Genomic DNA, 27569 nt, shown 5'->3' with positions numbered 1-27569 from the left:
ACACACACACACACACACACACACACACACACTCATCAGTAACCGCCTGCAGCTAATCAGCTTAACTCTTGAAAATCTGGCTGGAAGGGGCTTTGTCTGGAGCCGTTTTTTTAATGTTTGTTTGTGTATCAACCGTCTCTTCTCCCTTGTAAGAATTAAATGTCTGTAATTGACATTTTCAAAGTTGTTCTTAATAAGCTGGAGGCTTTAGTTACAGTTTGTAAGCAGACGGGGGGGGTGGGGGGGGTGGCTAAGAGGATGAACTTTAAAACCTTTAAATGCTCAAACTCGTATTAAAGACCTCATGAGATTGAGGAAAAACATGGGAAACTGTTATATCCTGGATAATAAAGATAAAACAAACTGTTGAAGAATGTAAGGGGGCGTGTCAGAAGAGCTGCTGGTTGTGGAAGTATCGGCTGAACTACGTACGAGTACTTTCAGCAGCTTCAGTGTTTTCTGTTCCGGCCTTTTTGGGCTTTAAAACTAGAAATCACACTCAAGGGAAGAAACTCATATGTCTCCTGTGAGGAAAATATGATATATATATGACATCTACAGAATCACGATACACTACTTCCCACCAGAGGAAGATGATGAACCCACAGAGACTCTGAACTTTCCCCTCACAGCAACTTCCATGTAATTATTTCGGCTCCAGCCCACGGTGTTTCTGTTTCGGTCCCGTCAGCCATGTTTTATACAGCTGGAGCCTCACGTCCCCTTAAAACACTTTACATTAACAGTCTCTTCGTTTGTCTTGTGTCTGCATTATGTGAACGTGTAAACAGATTTAAGTCCCCACAACATGAGTTATACAATCATCACACACTCCCTGTCTGCTGTGAATAACAACCCATCATAGACGCAGCTCGATCTAAGGAGCCCTGCATCCTTTCATTTTAATCAGGGGGGAAACAAACACTGTCTGTTTATCGTCCTCGTGCTTTATTTCCTCTTTCTCTTACGTTATTCTGTTAATTTCATCATCGTACAGTGAGAAAATATGTTTGTTATGTGTTCTGGAACTTTTCCACGAATCATTTCTGTTTCACGTGTATTACAATCCTCGCCCGTGCCAAAGAAGTACAGCTGAAATATAATTAACTTTTTGGCTCATGCACAAGCAACAGCAGCCAAATCTTTTTAAACAGATCAGCTCATTTTGAAGTTGGCTAAAAACCCACATTTAACAAAAAGAACCATGAATATATTATGAGTTCAGTGTCTGGTGACTACACTCCAAAAAAATTATTACGCTTAAAACGGTGATTTTATGTTTTTCAATTACAAGTTAAATGACTTTTTTACATAAATTCAATGGGGGAAATAGTTTGAATAAATCAAGTTCCCTAATGATTGGATTAAATAATTAAATAATATTAAACTTATTCATAAATATATACACTAAACACACAATTTATTTAATGGAAAACCACTCCAAGTTATTTGAATCATTCCCACTAACTCCACACTTCATTAATGGAACCATTTACCTTGAACTAATGTGGTAAAGTTACATGGAAAGTCATGTTTCTGCAGATGCACATGTATGAGTGGATATCCACATGTCATTGGCCTGTTTGTGGAGTTGCCCATATGCTTTGTTGGTTGTTAGTTGTATTGACTCGACCTCTGAGCTTTGGCATCTCTGTGAACGCACCAGCTGAAGTAGGCCAGGCGCTCAGACCGGTGTGTGTCGATGGAGTCAATACACTCGCCCGGGCACAACATCCTCTACACAACACGCGGCCCAATGTCGAGCCATTAGGATCCAGCGGCATGGTGGGGAAATGGATTAGGCCGTGGCAATGTGGGGCATCAAACCATCACCACCTCGCTGCTGCCAGGGGCCGGACATCGATACACAAAGCACTCACATGCACACACAGGCCCGTGACACGGAGAGGACACGTGTGTTTACCCTGAAACATGTGCACACGCTCCGCTCTCTCTCTCTCTCTCAGTCCGTGAGGGACTCAGTCTGAAGAGTGGCAGCGAGGTGTCGGTGGAGGGAGTGTGGGCGAAGCTTAATTAGCTTTAGGTAATCACAGTCACCGAACTGAATGAGCAGCAGGGACGCGGAGAATCTGAGAACAGATCCAACCAGTGATCGGGTTTATTGATATGAACTCGTGCACCGGCTATTTTTAGAAACGCCAATTAGCGAGGGGCCCGTTTGTTTAGCCTGTGGTGAAACTGGTGGCAGCTTTTATTCTGAAACTGTGAAAGTGACCCGCAGCCGGTTCACAGTCCACAGAACCCCCCCCCCCCCCCCCCGCTGCTGCACAAAGAGCTGTTCACCTGCTAAAGTTCGGGGGAAGCTCAACTCTAGTACGTTGAATCCTAGAATCTCATTCGTGAGTTGTCGTGCATGTAAAATCTGACATTTAACTTCCTCCTCAGATCAAACTGTGGAAAGCAGAATACATCTTGACGGTGGGTTATCAAATGTGTGCGTGTGTGTGTTGTACCTCTCCTCTCCTATCAGCTCAAAGAATAAAGATTTAATTAAGTTATTTTAATTAGCTGCCTCTCATATGGAGGGATTAGTTTACCAGCGCACACACACACACACACACACACACACACACACACACACACTGTCTCATCCACCAACAGCTGCACATTAAGTCACTTAATCACACAGCGTGGAAGACGACGGTGTCGCCAGCCAATTATTTCCCTGTGGGAGAAATGATCCACAGCTTTCATGAGGTTTGTCTCAGGAAGAAGTAAACAAATAAAGTTACTGGACTCTTCCTCTGATTCAGGTTGATAGTGAAAGGAGATGATCTTTGGGAATATCCAGGTTGGGTTTTAGCAGGACAGCATCGCCCTGGTTTTTAATACTCCTGATGTACCTTTACTCAAATTGGTTTAGAGTCATTTTTTAGAACTCCAAATGTTGTACTTAGAGAACTCTTATCCTCTTTTTTATATTCACTGTCGATGGGGGACTTCAGAATTAGCCGACCTTGTTTCAAGCCTCTACAGAATTAAAGGGATCCGACGGTAAATGAGCTCAAGCGTCCTTCAGGGAAAACTGCTCTGGTTCTTCTCCGGCCCTCTGACCTCCTCGTGGAAGGAGGCAAATGAAAAGAGAATTTCCTAAAACTGTGTCACTTCAATCATAGTTCCAACCTTTTACAAAACAGTTTCTTCCGAAGTGTAAGCGGCTGCTGGCTGGCTGCTGTCGGCCGCTAACACTCGACCCTGGCTGAAATACTCGCTGACTTCTCCAATCAACCATTTGAACCGGACCCAATTAAAACGCTCAAGCAGTCGAGTCCGCAGCCGGCAGTCATTTCACATTGTTGCTGCCACATCACAGAATTTCATGCGTGAGCCTCCATTTGTACAATTTCACAAAAACCACCGGAACAATCAGCTGCAACAGAAATTACATTTTGCTCTTCAGTGTTTACTGAGTTGGTCACGGTGGCCGAGCGGTTAAAGGGTGCACCGTTCCTGCTGTTTGTACTTTTTCGGTATGAGATCGATCATCACGTGACGGCCACGCCTGAGTATGAACCGCCTCACTAATCGTCCTTTTCTTAAACCAAAATTTTCCATGACTTCCACGGTGCTTTGTCGGCAGTGGGGGACTTTAATATTTCTCTCTCCAGTCACTGCAGGAGTTCTATTCACTTCACATGTCATGAATTTAATTGAAACGTCTGAAAAGAGACATTTTGAAATCCAACCAGGCATAAAGAAGCAGATATTTATGTCATTTCCATCGGATTTATGCTTAATTTTCAACTGGCTGTTGTGTTTTGAAGTCTGTGTTGTCAGGATTCAAAGACAGCAGTCTTCACTTGAGACATTACATTAGTGTCTCATGTCTCTCAGAGCCACATCTCCCTTTTGTCCGTCTCACAACAGTCAGCTGCATTGTGTTTGTTCTCGCTTTGTTCAGCAACATCCTATTAAACCCGATGACATCTTATTGTCAAGTTGCTGAGGCTCTGTGCTTCGAGGACAGATAATCCACTATTACACCATCACAAGCTCTGACGTGCAAATCTATACAATACAATAAATAATGATGTAGAGGTTTCACAAGAGTTTTTATCAATATCACACACGAACCAAGCTCGCAAGATTCTGTGCCTGATTTTGAAAACAGCTCATTCAAGGAGCTCATCTGCTATTTGACGGTGTTATCATGTTGCAGGGGCGGCTGTGGCCCTGGGGGTAGAGCGGGTCGTCCACTAACCAACATGGGCAAGAAACTGAACTCCTCAAAATCTCCCAGGGCAGTTGTGCCGGTAGTAAAATAAATATCTCTGTGACAGGGTCGAATGTGGTTTGTGATGTTGTTGAAAGGACTAGAAACGCTCTTAATGAATTCAGTCCATTGACCATCGTGATGTGTAATTTTTTAATTAACCACATTTGAACAGAATATCAATGTATAAACTGCTTTAGTGTCGATAACGGATCAATGAGATCGTGCTTCTTTTTATAAAACCCTATTGAGTAAATTAGTTACATGATTAAATTGTGTTGTTATTGATCTGTGAGCCCCTAATTGGGTTTGCTCAGTTTCTGTTGTTGTTTTGGTATCTTACATGTTGTTGTACATAATTGTTGTGATGTATCCGTGTTGTCTGTCAGTACGTGTGTATAAAGTGTGTCAATGTTTAGTCCCTGTGTAAAAAGACACAGAATATAAATGTAGATTTGCCTGAGTTGAGCTGAAAAGTCAACTTGACCTGAATCGAGCTTATTTTATATATTTCCATCTTTTCCTATAATGAAGGTTACACAAGTTTTGACGAGAACTTTATCTTTTGAAACTATTAGAAATAAATGTCTGAATACGCTGACGACATCTTTTTTTTCCATGATGAAATCACCCGACATAGCTCAACAGTTTTTTGACCCACTTACTTTCCCCCACGTGTTCGCTTGAGCTCTAATGAAGTGTGTAACGAAAACCGCCGCTATCGCTCCCCCTCTCCTCTGTGTGGGGGTCAATGTTGATCGATATCACACAAACCAGGAAGCGACACAATTACGAAGCGCGGTGAGACGACTTGTGATAAAACCCCGTGAGCGCATCACGCTCACATTATCCTGTTTAATCACTGAAAACCCTGGAGAGCAGCAGTTTTCTTTGTGTTAATGAGGAGCATTATCCAGATATCTTTATTATTTCAAATAACTGTCCTATCAGGGTTTGGTTTATTACCCAGGGTCACACCTTGCAGGCTAAGTAGCTGTTGGCAAAGCAATCTGGGCAATAATCCGCTTCAACAGTCCTTTTAATTATGTTTTGGTTAATTAAGTCTCCCCGTTGGATCGCATCTGTTGAGCTCATTAAGGCGAATGCAAAATATCTCTTCACACTTGTTAAGATAGTTGTTATAAATAAATATATAAAGATATATATGTAGGATTTAAAATATTTTTTACTAATACTTGTTCCTTGAAGCTTTGGCAGCGAGATTCAGACGTTTCTAGTTTTTATTGAGAGGAGGTGGAAACTGACTTAACGGCGAAGAAGTGAACTCTGGCTTCAGAATAATGTTCATGAATACTTCATGGATTTTCTTCCAGGTTTTAATAAATCGTTTTTTTCACGCCTACATTCTTCTGCCCGAGACAATAAAACAGAAGCGATGATGGACAGAATCAGTTTTTGTGCTGATGACCTTAAAACACTGAGTCAACTCACTGAAGAGCTGAACTTTCTAAACACTGCAGAGATCCCGAGGTGGATTCCTCATCAGGGTTCAGTCTTTTATCGAGGACGCACACAGAAGGTCAGATGACGACGTTTTGCTGCTGTACAGTTTTTATGTCTCATAACAAAACTGTTTCAAACAGCATTAACAGATTTATGCCTCTGCATCAGCCAGTGATTGGAGAGGTTATGTTTTTGTGTCGTCCATCCGTCCCATTGTGAACAAGATATCTCAAGAACACAATGAGAAAATTCCTTCAAATTTAGTTTAAACATTCACTGGGACACTAAGAGGAAATCAATTGATTCTGATGGTTGTAGGTCAAAGGTCAAACCCTTGTGAACACGTTAACTTAAGAACACCTTGAGAGAATATTTTTTAATTCGGGACAAGTGTTCGCTTAGACTCCAGGATGAACTGATTCGATTTCAGTGGTCAAAGGTCAAAGTTCGTGAATGCAATATCTCATTAACAGCTGTATTGACTGAAACTGCTCTGCTTGGCAGAGACATACAAGAGCAAGGCAGTAATTCTTGTTCTCTCTCTCTCAGATGTGAATAATGAATTGACATTGTTTTACTTCAGCGGTCGATCAGACGGTAACTTTAATTGTCATTTAGTCACTGCCCTGTTCTGTTAGAGAAGGAAACCAGTGCAACAACAACGTGTCTCATATGGCAGAGCCTGGACGGGCATTGATTTAACTCGACTCATTAACACAACTGCAGCAGTGTGAGTCTTCTGTCAGCAACACTACGATGTATTTGTCCTGCAGACCAGTCTCTCTGTGATTAATCATCTCTCAAGCTATTGAATCGGAACTGAATTGGATCGTTGTGGCTTTGTGCAGCGGCTCCAGTTGTTTTAAATGTCCCACATCAACAAACCTGATTTGATTTGATTGGAAACATTCACACAGAATCATAGAGTCACACACTGGGATCTAATTTGAGGCTTTTCCTTCAAATCACACCAGGGGTTTTGTTTCATTGTCTGTTTCTACATGTGTGTTTTGCTCCCGGGGGGGGGGGGGGGGGGGGGGGTGGGTGGGGGTATCACATCCAGATGTGGCCGTCCCTCCCCAACCCATTAGTGTCTCACTCTGGGTTTCAACTGGTGCCAGCATCCATCTGTGTGCACGTCCCCTGTCCTCCCACGTCTTTTTTAGACCTGCCTTGAGTCTGAGGGAAGAAAGAAGACAGAGACGGCTGACGACAGAGTGAAATGCCATGTGTGTGTGTCTGTGTGTGTGTGTGTCTGTATGTGTCTGTGTGTGTGTGTCTGCCTCATTTCACTGCAGTTTGGTGCTTCGTATAGCAATGCTAGATACAGGCTGTGGAAAACTAAATTCTAAAATAGTCAACTTGCAATAATAGACTGCTGCAGTTACTCTGCATGTTCAGCAGCTTAAACCCTGAGACCACCTGGTTGAGTTGTGTATCTGTGATTTGTCGCAGTAGTTGTGCGACAACAGGTTTATGTTGTGGTTATCAAAAGCAAATGGCACTTTTTACAAGCAGCAAAGCCTCAGAGACTCATATTCACCACTGGATATTTTTGTCTTTATGGAAGTGAAGGGATCAAAAAGTGATGTCGTGGGGTTTCGCAATAAAAACAGAATCCTTGTGTCAAATCTCAGATAATCTGGTTTAGATGTTAAAGCTACTGCATAATCATTTCTATAGGAACCTTTCAATTTTTACCTGTATATTTATTTGACTTTATTTTTACCTGGTACCTGTACTCTCATTATTTATAGATGTGATTTATTTTTCTAGATAATGTTGATAAATATCCATAAATCTTAAAATTCTGTTTTTAATACAATACCCCTTCCGTCACAGTCGTTATAATCTGTTGTGCTGTTCTGAAGACAGTGCTGCAGCAAATAAAAAGTCCTGAACAAACCTGAACCGATGACGCAGATCGGTGATTTATCGAGAGCAGACCTCGTGAATATCAAACGAAATTAAAGCTGCAACACAATCTGAGACTCTTGCCGTGCAGAGGAGTCCATTTGCATTCCTTCATAAGAAAGGTGCTGGTGTACATGACAGTAGAGGGGATTGACTCCTGCTTGATGATGGGTGGGTGTGCACCTCCACTGTGCGTGCAGAGAGGAGAGAGATGGAGGCAGAGGAAGTGGACAGAGGTGGAGACTGTTCAGATTGGCCCGTGTGGATGTGCTGTCGCTGCTGGAGTTCATTTTCTGCATAGCTGAGCACTGGAAGCATTTGGAAAACAACTGTGTACTGTAGCCGCACGTGAGATCGAGCAGCACGGCAGGAAGCTGCGAGCGTTCTTCTGACAGCAGCCGAGCGCCGTGAGGAGGCGGCTGCAGCGCTGCCGCTTCTCACCGGCTCCGAAGGTTCTAAAGGAGTTCTTGTCAAACGAGGCCAGAGAGGGACTTTGACAGATTTCACAGTCATTAAATATTTGTGGCAGTGCCAGAATACTGGTATTATTTGAATATGTATTCTTGCTCCTGCTTGGTCACACACAACATTGATACATACTCAGAAGATCACATACTTCAGCAAATACCCACCAGTCCCCTTGAATTCAATCAAGCTGCACAGAATTACACAAAAATTGCTTTTGAAATGATACAAGAAATAATACAAATTCCTTTTTCCGTGTCAAAACTTGATGGATTCTTTCTTATCCCATTTCTCATCCTTCAAGTTTCATTGAAATCCGCTCTGAAGCTTGTGTATTCTCCTGCTGTCAGACCAGAAGAAGAAGAATCGGTCAGGGACAGAAACACGACCTCCTCGGTAATGACTCCTCGCAGGTTATCACCACAGCTTCATCCCGGCTGATATTATGTGTCTGACCTTGTCAATACACCGAGCTGAGCACAGCAGAGACTGAGGTCTGACAACAACATCCCACCCAGGGTGAGGCTCTTACAGCCCACAGGTGGAAACCAGTGAAATGCTAAATGAACAATGGCTGCTTGTGAGTTTTGTGGTGAGCAGGGAACTGAATTGTTTGGAAGAATAATGCTGTCATGTGTGACATCTACATGAAGCTGCATTAATTGATCTTTATATTAATGGTGCAAATGTATGATCTACATCGGGAATTGCATGAATTGACGTTCGACATCCTCTCTCTTAAACTAAAGGTGGAAATCACAGATTTTTCTCTCTTGTGCTATTTGTCTCAGTGTTTCTAATACTCCCATATGGTTTTATTACTAAATAATGATGTTATTAACTATAGCTTGTAGTTATTACCCTGGTGTAGGTGTAAATTATCCTCTGGATTGGAATTATATCACCGAGCCGTGCAGGTCTTGTTAAAGTCAGCACTTCCTCCTCCAGAGAAATAAATCCAGCCTGAATGGGGTTTAACACGATCGTGTTCTGTCTCCTTTAGAAATGTGTTTTCCACAAAGAGGGAGATTCTGCTTGCAAAGGAAAAGCTGTTTACAGGAAATATGATTTAAAGGGGACATACAATGAAAATTCCACTTTTGTAGTACTTCTACACGTTAATTTGGGTATCTGGCATGTCTACCGTCCCAAAAACTCTGGACAAAAACAACTCCCGCGATTTGTTGTGGTTCCTCTATGTCAGAAACGTTACGCTAGAGTGCGTCCAATGGGATTACGACCGAGATAAACGTCATAGTCACACTATGCCCATGTAGGGAGTCTCGCTACATGGCCTTGGACGAGCTCGTGAGCTAACGCTAGCCGGGCTCCACCGGCCCAGTTAGTTCGTTAGCTAACGCTAGCCCTAGGGCCCTCCCCCCGGTTAGGGTGTTTTGACACTCCAAACAGGTCAATCTGAGGAGGGCTGTGTTAGACAGGGTAAAAAGGTGCTGTTTTAAATGATCCTTGTTTTATTTTGACCAAAATATGTTACAGACATTTCATTAAGACCCCAAGGAACCATATCAACTGTGGTAAAATGGGCATAATATGTCTCCTTTTAAAAAATAGCTTTCTTCATGAAAGACATGGGGAATGTCGCAGTAGAAAGTATATATCATTAAATGAGCGGTGGCCGTTCAGCTGCCTCAGTTAAAAGCTCCTGGTTTTTTCCTCGCCTGCTCTCGAACGTCAGACCTCCAAGATGTTTACCTCTGAGTTTGACTCGAGCTGACGAAGCTCCAGACAGATAATGAAACACCTCAGATCTGAAAGCCGGGGCTTCGACGGTGGGGAGGAAATCTCACTTTCTTGAAATTGCTTGATTGGCTGAAAGATGGAGGACTTACAGTCGGGATGTGTCGAGTATTGGAAATCACTGACGGTTTAAACGGCTCTTAATGGGAAACGCGGAGGAGCTGAGCACTTCACGCTGACAAATGAGGTTGAGGAAGACAAAGGCAAAATCTCCACAGCTCCAGTAGATGTCTGAAGTCTCCTCTGCAGAGGTAATAACCTTAATAACAGATTGAAAGTTATTTTCATGTTAATTATTCCATCATCTTGTTCAAAGACACATCTCTGAAGCAGGTTCGTACAAATCATGTGCAAGTTGTTCATGGTTCTGACTCTAACTTTCCCCTTGTGACAGTTTAGGGATAATGATTAAATGATATGTGGGACAATTACAAACAAGATCATCTGTTATTTGCGCCGTTAAATCAATTTACGACTATTTTTACTGGTTGAGGAAACATTCAACCAATCAGAGGCTTTTTTTTGAGTTCAGTGTAGATGAAGCGGGCGAAGCCACAGCTTCAATTTAACAGTGCAGAGCCAACGATGACTGTTTTAATTAGAGCGTAATCCCAACTGCGTTAAAGTGTTTTTAATTGTCTCCATAAACGCCTTTAACAAGCTCCCCTACTGTCCCCAAACAAGTGTCCTCTGCAGAGATAATTACCACAGTGGAGGAGGGAAAGTGATTTTCCATTTCATTGTTCCTCTCTCCTCTCGGTCCTCTTATCGTCCAACTCATTCAGGAACATTTCTGAAGCAGGTTGGTACAAATCATTTGTAAATTAACTGCTTTCCCTGACCAATGGAAACCTGGAGCACATTTAAACCTATTTAAACCAATTTATATGTGACTGTATTGATGGGAACTGACAAATGATGAGTCTGATGACAGATAGAGACATTGGATCAGAAAGGGAAGATCTCTGCATGCTTCACATAGTGCAGGTTTGGTTCTGTACAGTTCAACATAATCATCACACATGCCACGAAGGAACTTTTATGTGTTTGGACTGTGATGTGAAGGTTTGTGAACTTGCATTTTCATGTCGTAAATCATCTTTCAGAGATGTTTACTCGTGCTACGACTTTGTGGCCCGTGCTACAAAACCATCAACCCCTCCAGCACCGGTCCTTTGTGCCAACAAACATTAACACACAGACCTGTAACCCAGATTAAAGCTATTTATACTGGTTCTAGAAACGATCAACCAATCAGAGCTTGTTTGGGTCAGATTTAAAAATGTGAATCTCATCTTTCTACAAAGCAACATCCATGAAGAACTGACTGGAAGTTGCAATAACTGTGGATGACAATGAAACTGCAGAAGCAACGATGACTGTTTTGATAAAAAATGTATCCCAATTGCATTAAACACTTTTTAATAGTCTCCATAAACGTTTCTAACAAGCCCTTCTGCTCTGTCTTTACAACATCCAGTGTAAGTCGGTCTATGATCCGTTATATGTGTAATTAAATCATTGACATTGGTTTATCACTGTTTCTTCAGAGTCAGTGAAGATTCACTGTGAGTGTATCGTGTCCTGACGCAGCAGCTGGATGGTCGCAGGTGAACCCGAGTTCAGAAAGGCACTGATTAGCGCAGTGTTATTCATGACCACCTGTCCCACTCAGCTGTGGGTTGTAATTGGCTGCGGCCCTTAAGTGTCGGCCGTGGCCCTGCATGGCATCAACTCCCACTTAGTCCAGAGCTGTGGTTATTTATCGGTGCTGACGGCAGGACTCTTAACTACCTGCTCAGCCGACTCCCGGCTTCATGAACCAGCTCCATGCACTAGAATTGAATAAATAGATCCTAAATGACCGGGAGCACGTGGAGCAGGAGGTGTGTTTTTCAAGGATTTCTCAGATTTCTCAGAACGGGCGCCTGTGTGTTCTCCTCCTGCGTTTTTGTTTTGACGCTGCAGCTTCGCCCTGTCACAGCTCCTCGTGTCGTGGGAACACGTCCCCGTCAGAAGCTCTCAGCGCCGAGTGGATCAAGTGCAGTGCGCTGGCGTTCTTGGAAGAGGTTCATCTTGTGAATGTTTATTACCTGAATGCTTGTGTAGTGCTCAGATGTCCCCGTCTGTCTTTATCCTGAGTTTTGGAGAGGAGCTGAAAGCCTCGGCTCTTTATTCCTCTGGAACTACTTCAGGGCTCTCGCTCCGTTCGCCTTTTTTAATGCGGCTGAAATGAAAGAAGACCATGAGGGAAAATGAATGAAGATAAAGTGGCTGGTGCTGAATCTGTTGGTTTAGCAGCTGCTCCCGGTCTCCTGTCAGTCATCGGTATTGATAAATCCTGAGCAAGGCTGAGTGGGACTCGCACATGCGTCAGTAGATATCACATGTTGTGGGGAAGTGGCCTCCACACAGGGGCTGATCTTATTCCAGAGATTAAATCAACATCCCACAGAAAAACAAATCTGTCTATTTATGACCGACTGATGTGGTTGTGGTGCAGCAGAGCCTTGTGCAGCACATGTTTTGATAAATGATGTTGTGTTAATGTTGGATAATGCACAAACGCACAGTTCACCACTGAGAGTCCAGAGCAAAGGACACGTCAGACTCCAGGGGAAGGAAACGTCAATCCTCTCCCTCGTTCTCATTTGCATCCTCCTTCCTTCTTTCTCCTGCTCCCCTGCTGCACATGCACCTAAATCAAACACTGTGAAGCAGATAGTAAATCAAACAGTGTGGAGGCTACAGAAGGTGCACATGGCCTCATGCTATGGTACGTCTTCCATTACCTGCTGTAGGAAAATCCTATTTGTTCAGTGTGATAGGAATCCAGTGGTTTCCTTTAGATTTATTCTTTTTTTTTAAAGGTTAAGTTTGACCAAGCTACTGAAGTGGGTCGGAATGAAAGGTCGTAAACAGCTATTGAATGGCTTGTTATGAAATTTGGAATAACAATGAATCCACTCTTTTCATGCGTCACATAAAAGTATTGACGTTATCAAACTTGGGCAGGTGCTCGTTTACATTCATAAGATTTTGTTTGTTGTGTTTAATATACGGTTGCTTCAGTAAATACTTGTTGATGCAGGATTAACAGCACCGTACAATATGCATGTGAAGTGGTACGTGTTTGTGTGTGTATATCTTTGTATGTATCTCTGTGTGTTAGTGTGTGTGTGTGTTGGACCCCAGCCCCCCCCCCCGTGGGCTTAGTTTGCTCTGTGACAGGTTTGTTGATGAGAAGCCTGCAGCTGCTTATTTCATTAACTCCTCTCTGGGATTAAAAGCTGCTTTTGATTTAAGTTTTACAAAAAAAAAAAATCCATCTGAAAGCGGAGGGTGATCCGTCAGTGTCGTCGAAAAATCAGGTATAGATCCATTTTTTTAATATATATATATATTTTAAAAAAGTAGAAGGGAAGAGAAAAACTAATGGATCAGAAAAGCTTCCTGAGGCTCCAAAGAATTGGGAAAATCAATGTCTACTTGATAAATGATAATCATCGTCATCATGACTTCACTATCTACACAGCCCACAGAGGCCGGGGGGGGCCTCGAACCCGGAAACAGCAGGTGGACTTCCTGCATCCAGTTGTTCGGCCTTTGCATATTTGTGATTTGGGAATTTTTAAATGAGGGAAAAGGATGAAACGTCATTTTCAGGATTTTAATTAATTGATATCTGACCCAAATCCTCCATAAAAACTCGTCTGAGGATCTTTGTTAGTGAATAGATCTGTGACTGTTCCCTGACACAAGCAGCTCATTAACTTAACGACCTTGCGATGGGGAAGATGTTTCTCATGCAAACAGAAACTCTGAGCATCTCTTCACATTCCTCAGTGCACACGCATGTAGAGTGATGCCGATTTATAAATGTGAGTATCTACACTCGTTAGTCATGCAGCAGCTTTGAAGCCATGAGGAAGTTCCTACCAAGGTGACGCAGGAGAAACTTTTCTGCCTCCGCCGTCTCAAAATCCTCCCACACACACACACACAAACAAACAAACACAAACAAACCTGCCTGAAAACAAAGATAAACACACACTTCCACTCCTCCCGGTTTACTGGAGCGTGATGACACCAGCTCAGACAGTAGTCAGACCTGGAACCGCTCCACTCTCGATGCTGCAGCTCCATTATTTATGTCTCCTGGCTGCAGGAGTGATTCTTAATTAAATGAGGGCAGATGAGTAAAAGGCTTCGGATGGAGAAGCTGCCGTCTGTTTCGTGGGCAGCGAGGTGTTGTGCCGGTTAAAGAGCCCCCCCCCCCCCCCCCCCCCCCCAGCAGAGGTCCCACTTGTTTGACCCCCAACGTGTGGACATTTTCAGATGTGAGTGCAAATGTGGCGTTGGTGGAAAATGTCCTCCAGCCACACGCTGTGTCCTCCGCTCCTTCAGCTGGAGGCTTTGTACAGTCACAGCTGTTAAATGCACCACACACACAAATCCACAGATTCTCAGTAAATCCAATAAAACCATTTAAATCATAGTACGACTTTTATATGTGTTGCCAAAGCACAAACACAACGTTGAAGACAATCAAAGAATCAGAGTAAGTGTTCACACGAACTTCATTTTACAAAGACATCTCCGTCCAGACAAGGACAAAATAACCTGACAACTCAATTAATGCTCACATTGTCATTGTATAGAAAAAGTGGCAAAGATAAAATAATGTTTTTGCTTGAAAGTGATGCTGCGTATCAAGTGCAGTAGATTTGATATCACATATTTTACAGTATAATTGGATATAATTTATTCCACAGCTGGAAACCATAAAATGAGAAAATGAGGCATTTATTCTGCCTCCGCTGTCCCTCATGTAAGAAAGAACCCATTTGGCCTAATTTACATTATCATTCAAATTCCAACCCTCTGACTTTCGGTGGCCCTCCCTGAATCATTCTAACGGATCTAATCCAGTTAGTTCGGGCGACGCTCGGAGCCGACACACTGACAGTTTCCTGAAATCACGTCTTTTTAAATCCCGGACTCTTCTCCGGTGGCTCCGGGCGGAGACGTCCTCAGAACTCGAGGGACATCGATGCGGGTTAGGGTTCAAAACAGCAGATATTCGTGAGACGCTGGAGGAGACATCCTGAAACCTCGTCCTCACACAGACAGATACTGTGGACAAGTATCAGTCAATCATCAAAACCCCATTTCGAAGTATCTTTACCCGAAAATCTACTAAGGAACCTGAAAAGGCTCGAGGACATTTCTCCCTCTTGTCCCCTGGTGGGAAAAAAGCAATTACACAACTTGAACTAAAACAACCAGTGGAGCAAATATCTCCCCTAAAGAAAGAGAAGTAAAAAACTTCCTGCATCCAACCCTTTGTCCAGATCCACCCCGAAATGTAATGAGTTCTCTCTCGGCCCATTTCTCTTCCTTCCACCGAGTTGTTTTTTCTCCTAATGCTGCCGGAGATAAAACAAACGGACACGTCGGGTTGAAGATGAAACGTTTTCCATTTTGTTTTCATTAGATTTGTTCTCCAGCTCCGTCACTTGTGATAAGAGCTGTTCACTCCACCGGCGTTTAGTAGAAAGCCTGAATAAATCTTCTCCTGTCTGATCTGCATGAGATGATAAACAGCGACAGCGGGAGCAGCGTCGTGTTGTGATGCGTATCTGATGAAGTGTCTCTGGAAGAAAGTGACGTGCACTCACGTGGTCCAGGACGTTTATTTAAATTAACGCAGAAAGAAACGCAGAGTGAGAGATTGGATTGGGGGACGGGGGGGGGGGACGGGCGACTGGGGGGGCGGGGGGGGGGTTAGCAGAGATAGGTCGGGCAGAGCATTGTGGACGTTTTCCCTGCAGCTAATCCCTGTGATTGATGACTTGGCTCCATTAAGTCTCTGTGTTGGTGGCCCTGTCAATTACTCATTAATCCCTCTAAGTGTTTACTTCATTTCAGGCCCAACTGCTTCTGTGTGTTCAACAGATGTGCACGTGCAACATCACGGTGACACATGAACACACAGGACTGTGTCGGTCCAGGAGCTCGATGGCGTGGTTCTGGTTCTGTTCCCGCCCGGATGATGTGAAGGGAAACGTCTGGTGTTAAAGGTCAACTCCATCTTATTTGGGTCCTTAATGAGTTTCGAGGACATCGATCACGGACGAGAAGCACAAGCGTCCGGTGACTTTCAGAATAACTGGATCTGAAACGGAAGTCGTTATGAATCCATCTCCGTCCATCTGAGAGAAAACATGGAGTCTGTTGAATATCAAACCTAAAAGCTTGTGAAATATTCTATATTATAAATAAATCGAATAAATCGAAAAGAAAGAAAAGCTGAATCACTGGTGTCCTTTAAGGAGACAAAGGACACGTCCAGTTTTCACCTTGCACGGTGATAAAGTGAGACTTCAGGTGTTATCATGAGCAGATTTAGGAACAGTGGCCGAAGATAAGAGCGATTAAAACCCAGTTTGAGACGTTTTCCAGAAGGTGCGTCCACATCAAAGGATCAAAGAGTGTTCAAGGGCAAAAATCAGTTTGGTATTAGATTTAGATTCGCTCTCACAAGGCCGAGGCCGCCCACTCTTCATTGAAGGGTTTAAACTTTTTACATCATGAAGTCGAGACGTCCCAAACTACGTAGGCGTTGACCCTGGAAAGTTCAAAACAGTTTGAGACACTAGGTGGCGCTGTGAGCCATGTTAAACTCATAAAAAGTAGATTTTTTATAATATAAATGTGTTTATCATTATGATTTTAAAACCAGAATTAAAGTATATCATCAAATAACAATCACATCATTTATTTTACAGCTCACATAAAAACGTATTGTTGTCCTAAAGTGTTTTGTACGTTGTGTAACCAGAACTTTGTCGACATGCAAACTGAGCCGATGTGTAAAGAGCTCCTCAGATCCCAGTGTTTATTCTTTGCTCTCGCTCAGCGTTGGGGAAACACTTCATCGACGCGCTCGCTGCCGCTTTACTCACTTTGACTTTCCCCTAAAGGCTCGAGCGTGAGCGAGAGCAGCCAGATCGATTGATCGGATTTGAAAATTGTGCCACTGCTGCACAGCATCGACGGCTCTGATCCATTCACACCTCTGACAGATCCGCTTTCCTCGCGTCCCGAACAAGCCATCAAACACACACTTCACTTGTTGTCACAGCTCGCTTGTTCCCCGCAGCTCACAATGACGCAACACAACCAACACACACAATGCCGTGCCAGAAAATAAGAATCAGTCATTTTAATCTCCTGCAGAATCACTTGTTTGTGGAGGTTTTTTGTTTTATACTTATCACCACGAAGATAATGTTCCTCGGCCTTCGCTGTAATGTTCACAGAAACACAGATGCCCCCTGAAAGTTATGATCCTCGTCCTCAAGTTTGATTTTACTGCTGCACACTGTTCTTTTTTATTGCAGCCAGAAAATCACAAGTTTGTGCAAAAAGTGCTGCATAAGCCAAACGTCCATAAACGAGAGTTACAACGGGGGAGATTGTACAAATGTAAATCAGGCACAAATCTCATATCTGTAAACCTCAACATCTTCTTAATGGAGCAGCAAATGGAGCCACCGATAAATGCATTAAAAGTTTAATTTGATGTGACAGAATCCGCATTTTTACACTTCACTCCACTCGTCTGAGATTTACGGACGCAGCGTCTCTTTTACACACATGGAGTTAAAGTGTCTCCGGCTGTCCTTTGTCTCCACCCGCCCGCCTGCGTGCGTCCAGCATGTTATTTACACACACGGCTCGGTCGCATCAATCAAGGAATCACGTCGGGCCAAATTGGTTGTCGCCAGGTTGTTGCTCTTGTGCACGGCGACACATTCACTGTACATCAAGCTGCTGCTCTCACAGCTCGTGCTGCTGGGAAACTGTTCAGCTCTCGAGTGGTGCAGGGCGGCGCCGGCTTGTCGTCAAGGTTCAATTCCCAGTGAACGGCGTCTCGACTGTTTAAGTGTGACGTGTGAATCAGGGCATCGGAGAAGATGCATTTCAACACTGGCTCTGGTGTTCAGCTAGAGTTTGTGTGTGTGTGATGGCATGACGGCTCTGGAACGTGAGGACAAAGTGTCTTGATCGCCCCCCGATGGCCACACTGGTCATAAACTCCACCTCCTCCATGTTAGTAGGTGGCACATGGAAGAAAGTACACGTCAAATAAACGCTCTCCAAAATGGTTTCTGTCATTTTAGTCAGTTAATCATCGCAGTGACGTTTGTGTTCATGTTTCTGATCGTTTTGGTTTGAATCAGTTATTTTATGGTTTAACAACAAGGTGAAACTTCATGATTGACAGCTGAGACGTCTGCATAGCATGTTTTAAATATAGCATCACCCACTTGTTTGAGTGTGAAGATGGTGGAAATCAGATATCCGCTGGTCGACAGAGCTTTTCTAACAGCTGTAAATAAACACAGCGATAAGTCACACGGCTCTTTGTCACTATCCTGCATCTGATCTGAGTCTCAGCCGGTCGGCGTCTTTGTTTGTTTGTTTGTTTGTTTGTGTGCGACTGTGTACCCAGCCTGCACTCGTGTTTGCCCGTGCGTTAAGTGTGTGCACAACAACTCATCAAACGTGTAATTAGCAGGAACAATTAGCGCTGAATGCTTCAAACTCTGCAGCCAAATCCTCTGCCTGCAGCACAGAAGAAGCGGAGAGGTTAGTCCAGAGATCTGTTCATGAGTGAAGTGCAGGTTAAATCCACTTTTGGCTGCAGTGTTTGAAACTATCACAACATTTGGGAACTTTTAAGTCACATTAACACACAATAAATAGGAATATAGGGGAACATATGGAGCATCTATGATTTCCAGTTCCTTTTGGAGATGTGGCTCCTCCTATTTGAACAAGTGTGCGTCATTGGAGCCATTTAATCCAGATTCTGCATAAACAGGCTTTATGGTTGAATCCCTGCGGCCTCGTGTCACTTCTTTTGTTTTATGCCATTTTGTCATTTTCCTGGCTGCCTCTTACAACTCCCACAGTGACGGCTTTGTATTTCTGCCTGATGGAGCCTGACGGCCTCTGCAGCCGCTGTGTGAAATGGATTAGCTCCGCCCTCATGAGAGCATATTGTTTGTTTTTCCACTGTGTGGCCTCAGAGCAGTTTACCTGCCATTTCCCCATTACGCCCCTGAAATGTACTTTCCCAGCGCTGTTTGTTTTCCGACCTCCAGCCGGGGCCCAGGCTCATCAGCCCGGTGTCACAATCAGCACTTCACTCCAGGGACGGTGCATTAAAGACGGCACTGCACCGCGGCTGCTCCGTCTGTTACCCGCCGCTTTCTTATTCACGGGAGGTGCAGCCTGTTAAACCTGCTGCCCCCCCGCCGCCGCCTCCATCACTCTGCGTCCCTGCCGTTTCTCCTTGTGTGTCACTTCCTCTAAACGCAGTTAAGTTTCTGAGAACAGCTCGCAGCACGGCGCCGCCCGGTTGGAACCGTAAATCACGGGGCCGCTCTTCAGCTGCTTGGCAAAGTGTCTCGGAGACAAAGTGAGGCAGAGTGTGTGTGTGTGTAGCTGTGTCCTACTTCTACTGCACGTCACACTGGTTTTGCAGTTGGACTACATCAATATGGTTTTTCCATTTTATCCTTCAATAAATATTTAAACTTCTGTATCCTGAGATCTTTCCTCAGACTTACACAACCTGCTTTTTCTGCAGGAAATGTCATCTGCCTTTTTCTTTGTTGCTACGTGTGCAGCGTGTTTGTTCTGCATCTTGATTGCAGGACCTCCTGCTGATGTGTCGGCCGCAGAGCAACACAATCACAAGTACAGTCGCTCTGACATCACGCCCTTCATGTTGTTTCTTTTGCACCTTTACATGTGCAAGTGTTTCTCTCTCTTCACGTTTTATCCTCTGTGTCTGTGAGTTAGAAGCCGCGAGTGCCGGCAAACTTGCCTGTTGGAGACTTTTATCTTCAGCTGTGTATTAATGCTGCCCATAAAGAGGAGGAGGGGGGAGGAGGAGGAGGAGGAAGGAAGGAGGGAGGAGTGAGCGAGTGATGACGGGTGTGTTTGGTTTATTGTCTATCAGGACGAATCTGGACGATGAAGTTGACTCAGCCGGTTTGAGACCTTCTCTGAGATCCACAGCACTCGGACAGGTGATAGTTTGAGTTGTTGGTTGAAGCTTCATCTCCCTGGGTCCCAGCTTTCCTCCTCCTCCTCCTCCTCCTCTTACTCCTCCTCCTCTTCCTCCCCCTCCTGCTCCTCCTGCTCCTCCTCCTCCTCCTCTTCCTCCTCTTCCTCCGTTCATCTGGTTGTCTCCGGCGCCCTTCCTCTCTAAACATGGGTGTGTTTGCAGAGACACCGTTGATTTGTGTCGACTTCTCATCTATTTTGAAAAAGAGCTGCTTAAACACATGCTGTCCAAACATGTGGATCTTGCCTTTTATGCTGTGATGTCGTCAGAGTGGCTCAGACATTTTAATGTGGGTAATCAGTTTCTTCAGGGGGTGGAAGAGGTTCCTCTGCATTTACTCTGCAAGTATTTAATAGTAGAAGGAAGCAGGAGGGAGAGAATGGAGGGATGTTGTGTGCACTGACGAATCAGCAAGAGGGACGGATTTTCTGTCTCGGTTTTTTGTTTATTCAATAAATATAACAATGTAAGAAAACATTAAAGCAATAACAACATTACAGACTCACATTTAATGACATAATCCTCTTTCAAGATTAGGAAAGTATGAAGCCTTTTAGTCGAATTGAACAACATCATATAGGAGCACAGCAGAAACACGGCAAAGGTGATGCAGGTACAAATCTGTTTATATATTAATAAGCAAATGAAGAAAGAATCTTGATCCTGATGGAGAGAGAGAGAGAGGGAGAGAGAGAGAGAGAGAGAGAGAGAGGACATTTTCATTAAGAAGGAATCACCTGCCTGTTCCAGTCAGTGAGACACAGCAGGGTTTTCCAGGATGCTAAGCAACAACAGGTCATTCACAATAAAAACGATGGAATCATAAAGTGCACGTTGAGCCGAGGTAAATAAAAGCTTTGCCTCAAAACCGGGTTTACGTTGAGCTCCGGAAGGTTAATGGGTAAAAAGACGCTTGGACCTACTTGTCCAGTTCAAATTATGATCCTGACGTTGATTAATGATTTGAAATGTAAAGTCTCTGAGATATTTCTTATTCTTTCAAAACTCATAAACGGAGAAATCAAAGCAGTGCACTCGAGCGTGAGGAGTTTTGTTTTGAAAGATGGAGTCAGGGGTTCTGTGCATGTTGCTGCTGTTGCACAAGAGTCGTGTTGACGAGTCGGAGTTTCAGCCTCATTTATTTTGGTCGCATGGAAAACATCGACCTGCAGAGAGACGCCACCCAGCCAACCATCAGAAGTCAATGAGGCACAGCCGACAGCAGCTCAGTGGAAATGTGTTAGCACTGTTTTTTTTTGCTGTTGTGGGTAAATGTGTGTTTCTGCCTCTGTGGGTTGTTTGAGGCCAGTCAAGCAGCAACGTGAAAATCAGTTTGAATCTCTGTAAACTTCATTTTCCCACCAAATATCCCTTTAGAGAAGCAAGTGTGTATTTTAGAATACTCCTATCAAATCAACTGACATGAGATGAAGTTTTTTTGTGTACTTCCAGCTCTTTAAACTCAATATTCTCTCCTCTCCTCCTCCTCCTCAGGTGCTGAAGGGCAGTAAAAAGCTTTGTCTCTCCGTGCGCTCAGTCGGGCGGATTCCTGGCGGCTATGTCACCAATCATGTTTATACCTGGGTTGACCCCCAGGGTCGAGGTGTGTCCCCCCCGCCCGACCTGCTGGAGCATCGCAGCGCCACCCTGAAGAGAAGCGACAGCCAGCGACGCAGCAACATGCAGCTGCTGCAGGAGGGCGACGAGAAGAAGGTGAGACGGGGTCTGGGGAGAATAATGGATCCACAAGTCTCAGCTCAACCTTCAAGGGAAAAGGAAGAACAGGGAGGGAGTGACAAAATATTAATAATTCTTACAGTATTAACATTATCTGAAGCGAGGTTCAAAGCCAGAGAAATCCACAGTTTGAATCAAGGTAACTGGACTCGCTGGACTTTGTGAATAAAACTTAAATACATTCACAACAAAATTAAAAGCACAATGTCATGAATTCCTTCTTAAAGTTCATTTTAACGAATATAGCTTCAAATATTCATGATGAATGTAAAAAATAGCTAAATTACGATGATCTTAAGTAACCAACAGCGTCTACAAGTGTTTAATCTATAAATCATAAATATTTTATAATATAAACATCCTACAACACAACATTCAACTTTCTCTGACGGCAGAAATTCATATATATATATATATATATAATTCAGCAGACGTCACGCTGTCTGAACTGATATGAAAAAAAAAGAGACAAGGATTAAAATCTTGTTTTATTCTGCTGATTTCTAGAGTTTTGTTTCCACTTTACTCAACTTTATAATATTGTGATTTGCATTAACTGTAACTGCATGTTTTTCTTAATAACATCATTATATACATTTAAATGGAAGGCAGCTTGTTCTCCGGGCGACTGGTCTGACTCGCCCATTTCTTTTATTCATGGAAAAAACATAACTGTTGTTTGGGAAACATGGAATTTCCCATTAACTCTCCACAAAACCATTTCCTGTGTATTTGAAACAACTCTTAGGTTTTTTTTACATCTGCAGACTCACGCTTCAATTATTTCTGCAACCTCCCAGTTTGAATGGCTTTTTAAAGAGATTAAGTGCATGTGGGGGGGGGGGAGTGGAAGTAAACTATACCAGTTGAACTCGGTAAAGGACAAATATAGAAAACTTAAAAACAACAGTAATTGGAGTTTGAGGCCCACGGGAGGCGTCCGGCTCGGGACCAGCTGACCTGCAGGGAGGAGCTGTCACAGCCGCATCAAAGATTTATTACACCACCACTTTCTCTTTTCCAGCGGCTGAGAGTCGCACATTAATCTTCACGGCCTCGGCTGCTGTTACGTCCATGCAGATAAAGTTTAGCGAATATTAAACCTGTGTTAGTGCGTGTACAGTATTTCATTGAGGTGAAGCTTGTTCTCTCTGATGTGAAATGTTCATGTGGTCACTATTTACACAGACAGATTTTGAATCCACTTTGTTTCACCCCTCGTGATGATTCACACCAGTGACTCAAGTATTCAAACTCCTGTGATGGGAGTTAGTAACTCGACGATATCAGACTTTCCCCAAAGCTGCTATCGTATATTCTATGTAGCCGAGAGGTCGATGATGTTGTAGAAGTTGTTGATGATGAAGAAAGGACTCCGAGGACCTAGTACCTTCAGTATAACAAAGTTTATTACACAGAAGTTTCACAGGTCAGGACGGGCACCATGGTATACCCGGAGACATCACACAGCCAAATGGTGAAAATCTGACTTGCAGGGGTCTTACACAGAGTTATATAGGAACATTGGTTCCGCCTTTGACTTCAGGTAAATGACGTCCCCTTATGGGATGTTTGACTAAATAAGGGCACGTTTTTTGTGTCCGAACATGAAGACACATTGGTCAAAAAGATTCCATCCACCAGCTGGTCAAGACAACTCCCTAGGTCAAAGGCCATCCCCAAAAGGTAGACAGTAAATAAGATAAACATCTGGTGGACTCTCTGAGAATGTCTGAGTGTCCAGAGGGCAAGCACCATAAGTGTAAGCCTATCATTATGTTTTAAGCACATGTCAACATGTTTTACTCTAACGAATACACGACATAACCCCCCTTCGAGACTAAACAAAGTCTCGAATAATCAAAAGAATAAAACATACAGGTATATGATCATGACAAAAACAACAAACCGTCTACAGCATAATTTTTGACAACATAGCAACAGTTATGGAGTTTTAAGAGTGAGAGTGAAAAACCTGTCAGGCAGCTATCTTTCCTTAAATATCCATCAAACAAACTAGACAGGAAAATTCTCTCACGACCCCTCTGCCCAGGCGGTCATACATCGTACTCCTATACCACTGAAATTAGAAATTTTCACAAATTGTGTAAGGTAATTACTTTAAGCAAATACATATGGAACTCTCAGCAAATAAAAACAAAACAATGTCCAATGTCAGCCTGGTCGTCCCATTGGAGCTTCCCAATGGACCTTTCCCTGCCTAACACCACTATCCTTAAAGATCACGAAAAAGAAAACATCTGAGGTCCCAGTATATTTACTCAATAACAGAAAACATCATTTTCCAAGTAAGAATTAACATTCAAATGATATAATTCACTTTTAATATCACTTCTACATCATATATAAGAGAAAACATAAAAATATAGAACACTGCAGTTTCTCAGCAGTATTGACTCTCAGTTGTAGTATCGATGACATGTTGAATTTGGATATTTTATCCTTGTTCAGAGTCCTTCACTCCATCCGTATTTTTCATCTTTGAAGTGTCTGAGTCCCTGAACATCAACCACCCTCTGTGATCTTCCCCCAATATGTTCTAGAATGAAAGAAAAGAAAACCAGTATCTTTGCATACAAAACAGACACAAATTAAAACAAATATAGATTTGGAACAGACGAAGCACACTGTTGTACTACGACGTTGACAACTTAGAAATCCTGGATGAATCACAAATCATGTCATCCTCTGTTCTTTCTTTCTCTGATGTTTCTTCAGTATTCTCCTCCTCGATATTCTATCCAGCTGTTGCACTCACAGGCAAACTGTCAACAATTATAACATTCTTCTGAATGCTGTTCAAAATTTGGATCGAATCTCCCTCTCAAGGTCTGCGCTTCATCAAATTCTGACTCTTGGTAGGAGATGACTGGAACCACCGATGATGGCTGGAACGATTGGAGCTGAACCTGGTTCAGCTGTGATTGTAGTAGTGATTGATCTAGTGGAGCCTGATTCTGTATAACCAGAGCTTGCTTCTTAATTTTCTTATTATCCACCAGTTGTATTTGATTGAGTTTTCTAAGAACATCCTTGTCGTGTTCCTTCTGGTCATGTTCCTTCTTCCTATACAGCACCACTTGATGGGCTATATGATCTGTATAAACACCTTTTTCCATGCTTCCCAGACCAACCACCTCTGCCAGTTTGCTCCTCACTGTTAGGGGCAACCCCTTCTGTATTTTGGCTCTCAAAATTGACTGTTCCATTTGGTTCAAATCAGGGTCATTTCCTGTGACATTTCTCCACACTTGATGAGCTCTGGACACATAGGCCCTCGGGTTTTCTTCCTGTCCCAGTGGTTCAATAAGAATGTTGTCAGGATGTACATTTGTCGGAAACGTCTCTTTCAGCGCTCTACACACTCGACCTCTATTTGCACAAAACAGCTCTGAATCATTCACAGCAGTTCCCACATACTGATTAAGTCCTGCTTTCTGTAGAATCTCTCCCATAGCATGAATTCCAAGGAGATTAGCCAAGAGTCTCTTAATATCTCCAATGGCAAGTTGCTCTCCCACCATAATCTCTTCCAACTTTGAAATCCAAGAATGTGCTCCATCTTGAAGAATCGGTAACTTCTCTATTATGTTTGACATATCTCTAGCCTGCCAAGGCCTATACTCCAAATTCTGCCCTTGGACGACCACAGGAAGCATCTTCTTGTGTGTCAACTGTTTTCTTGAGCGCAAAGTATCTTCCATGCACAGTAATTGGAAGCGTTTTTTCTGCAGCTCTTCCCTCTGTGTCTGCAACTCCACTACCTGGTTCTTCAGCGTTATTTGTCTTTCTGTTTGTCCCTCTTTTTCTACTTCCCTATCTCTCTTAACGTTTGCAGCTTTGATCAGTTTCTGTCCCTCATTTTCAAACAACTGGAGAATGCCAAGCTCCACTTGTTTCTTTTCTCTGCGTTTCTCACCCTTCTTACCTCTCTTTTGCTCAGCCTTGTACGTTGACACAAGAACTCGTATTATTCTGATAACATCTGGGTTCATAGTTCCCTCTACCGGCCATGGTCGTTCAATATTAGCCCAGCGTTCATGCCATTTTTCCCGATATTTTTGCGATGCCTTTAACTAAAGGATTATTCTTCTGTACTACATCGACAGGAGTAATTACTTTTGGACTTTTAGTGTCCTTTTTACCCATAGTAGCAGCTACCTTTTGCTCCCTTATTGTAAATTTAAAAAGTAATTGCTAAGATTTAAAGCTCCTTAAAGCTTTTTAGATTACTCCTCCCCCCTTTTAGGAATTGATTAATCAACAAATCAATCAAGCACTCAACAGCTCAACAAATTAATCGATTCATAAATCATATAGTAAAACCACTAATTTACCACAGCAAATTCAAAAGAAATTGACTTCCCAACTGCAAAAGGAATCAAAAAACAGCACAACCCAAAAGTCCCCTTATAATATTCGACAGAAAGATGACGCGCTCCCAAAAGTGACTGACTGTAACCAAATGTGCTCTTAATTGCAGCAAACAATCACCCAATATTCACCTCAAATCATCAAAAAGTAACAATAGTGTATCTCCAACACAGCTCAGATCAGAATAAACCAAACACAAAAAGTGAAACTCACATTTGCAACTCTCAGCAGAGTTTAAACCAATAATCCTATTCCATTAATTCATTAAATGCATTAACTGGTCAATCCGTTGTCGATCCTCATATTTGACTGACTACAGCATGTAGTTTTTCATGTGTATGTAAGCAGATGAATATGCTCTATCAATCTCCTATAATAGCTCACAAATGAAAGCAGGTTAAAATGGTTTTCAGCAATAATAACTATAAATGAGAACAAATACAAATATGTAAGATGCAGGTGTTTGCTAAGAGTTTGTGGATAGATTGTACCCGCCTTGATCAAACTGGAGACTGAAGCTGCACACACTTAGGTCAGCAAGCCTCAGGCCGAGACCTGTAACGGCCAGCTGTCTTTTCGGCTCTCCACCTCAATTCTCACCCATCGTAAGGGAAAGAAAAAGACAATGATTTAGTATCTTTATATCCTTTTAACAACAACACAAGCGGTTCAGTATGATTTGCACACATTTACACCCTTTATTTGCCAGCATTTAGGTCAACAGAAGTTTTCGCTTCTTTAAACATCCGTCATAAATTTCTTACAACGCATCATCAATGTATACCTTAGTTTATTTCAGTCTAATAATATCTTTAAAGTTCTCAATAGTTTATTATTTATTCACGGCTGTATTAAAACTCAACAGTCCTTTCGTAAACAAATATATATTTATGATTCTCCGTCTGTGCATCGCACATTTGTCACACCCAGTGAGGAAAAACAGATATGTTATTCTTATTTTATATCAGCCCATAGTGGAGAAGTTGACACACTTGATAAAAGAATATTTGCACTCTCTAGTAAATGCAAACAATCTTTTCACGTTATCACCTTAAAACAAAATTCTGACCATCTCTCCTTCTATCAAAATTATCATTATCCAGCATTTAAAGCCCAAAAATGTCAAATTAAACCCAATATTTCCCCGAACCCTTAACTAAGTATTGTCGAGTTTAATGAAAACCAAATGAAACAAGAAAGTTCAAACAGTGAAAGATTTTGTTTAGAACTACAGACGTATCCAATCTAGCTGAATCAAACAAACAACTTTATGTCCTAATATTGTCTGCACAATTGCACTATCCCAAAAACAAACAAAGAAACAAATTGTCCTTTTTAGCTTTAACTAAAACCCCATTAACCAATTGGTTTTAAAACACTTTGTGACTCTGTCCCTGTGACTCACAGAAGGTTTGTTAATTACAGTGCAAATCCCCCTCACGTTTCTACACGCAG

At 42.8% G+C, this 27569-nt stretch overlaps 1 protein-coding gene across 1 annotated transcript in view; it reads left to right on the top strand.

The window, feature by feature from the left end:
* The window catches only part of whrna (whirlin a), a 92052-nt gene that overhangs the window by 20237 nt on the left and 44246 nt on the right, over nt 1-27569 (top strand). The window contains exon 2 of the mRNA XM_053410982.1: nt 21477-21695. Within this exon, the coding sequence (XP_053266957.1) occupies nt 21477-21695 (219 nt within the window). The remainder of the gene's footprint in view (nt 1-21476; nt 21696-27569) is intronic.

This window comes from Pleuronectes platessa, chromosome 19, assembly GCF_947347685.1.
Source record: "Pleuronectes platessa chromosome 19, fPlePla1.1, whole genome shotgun sequence".
In the NCBI taxonomy this organism is placed as follows: domain Eukaryota; kingdom Metazoa; phylum Chordata; class Actinopteri; order Pleuronectiformes; family Pleuronectidae; genus Pleuronectes; species Pleuronectes platessa.
This window is presented reverse-complemented; position numbering and strand designations above follow the sequence as displayed.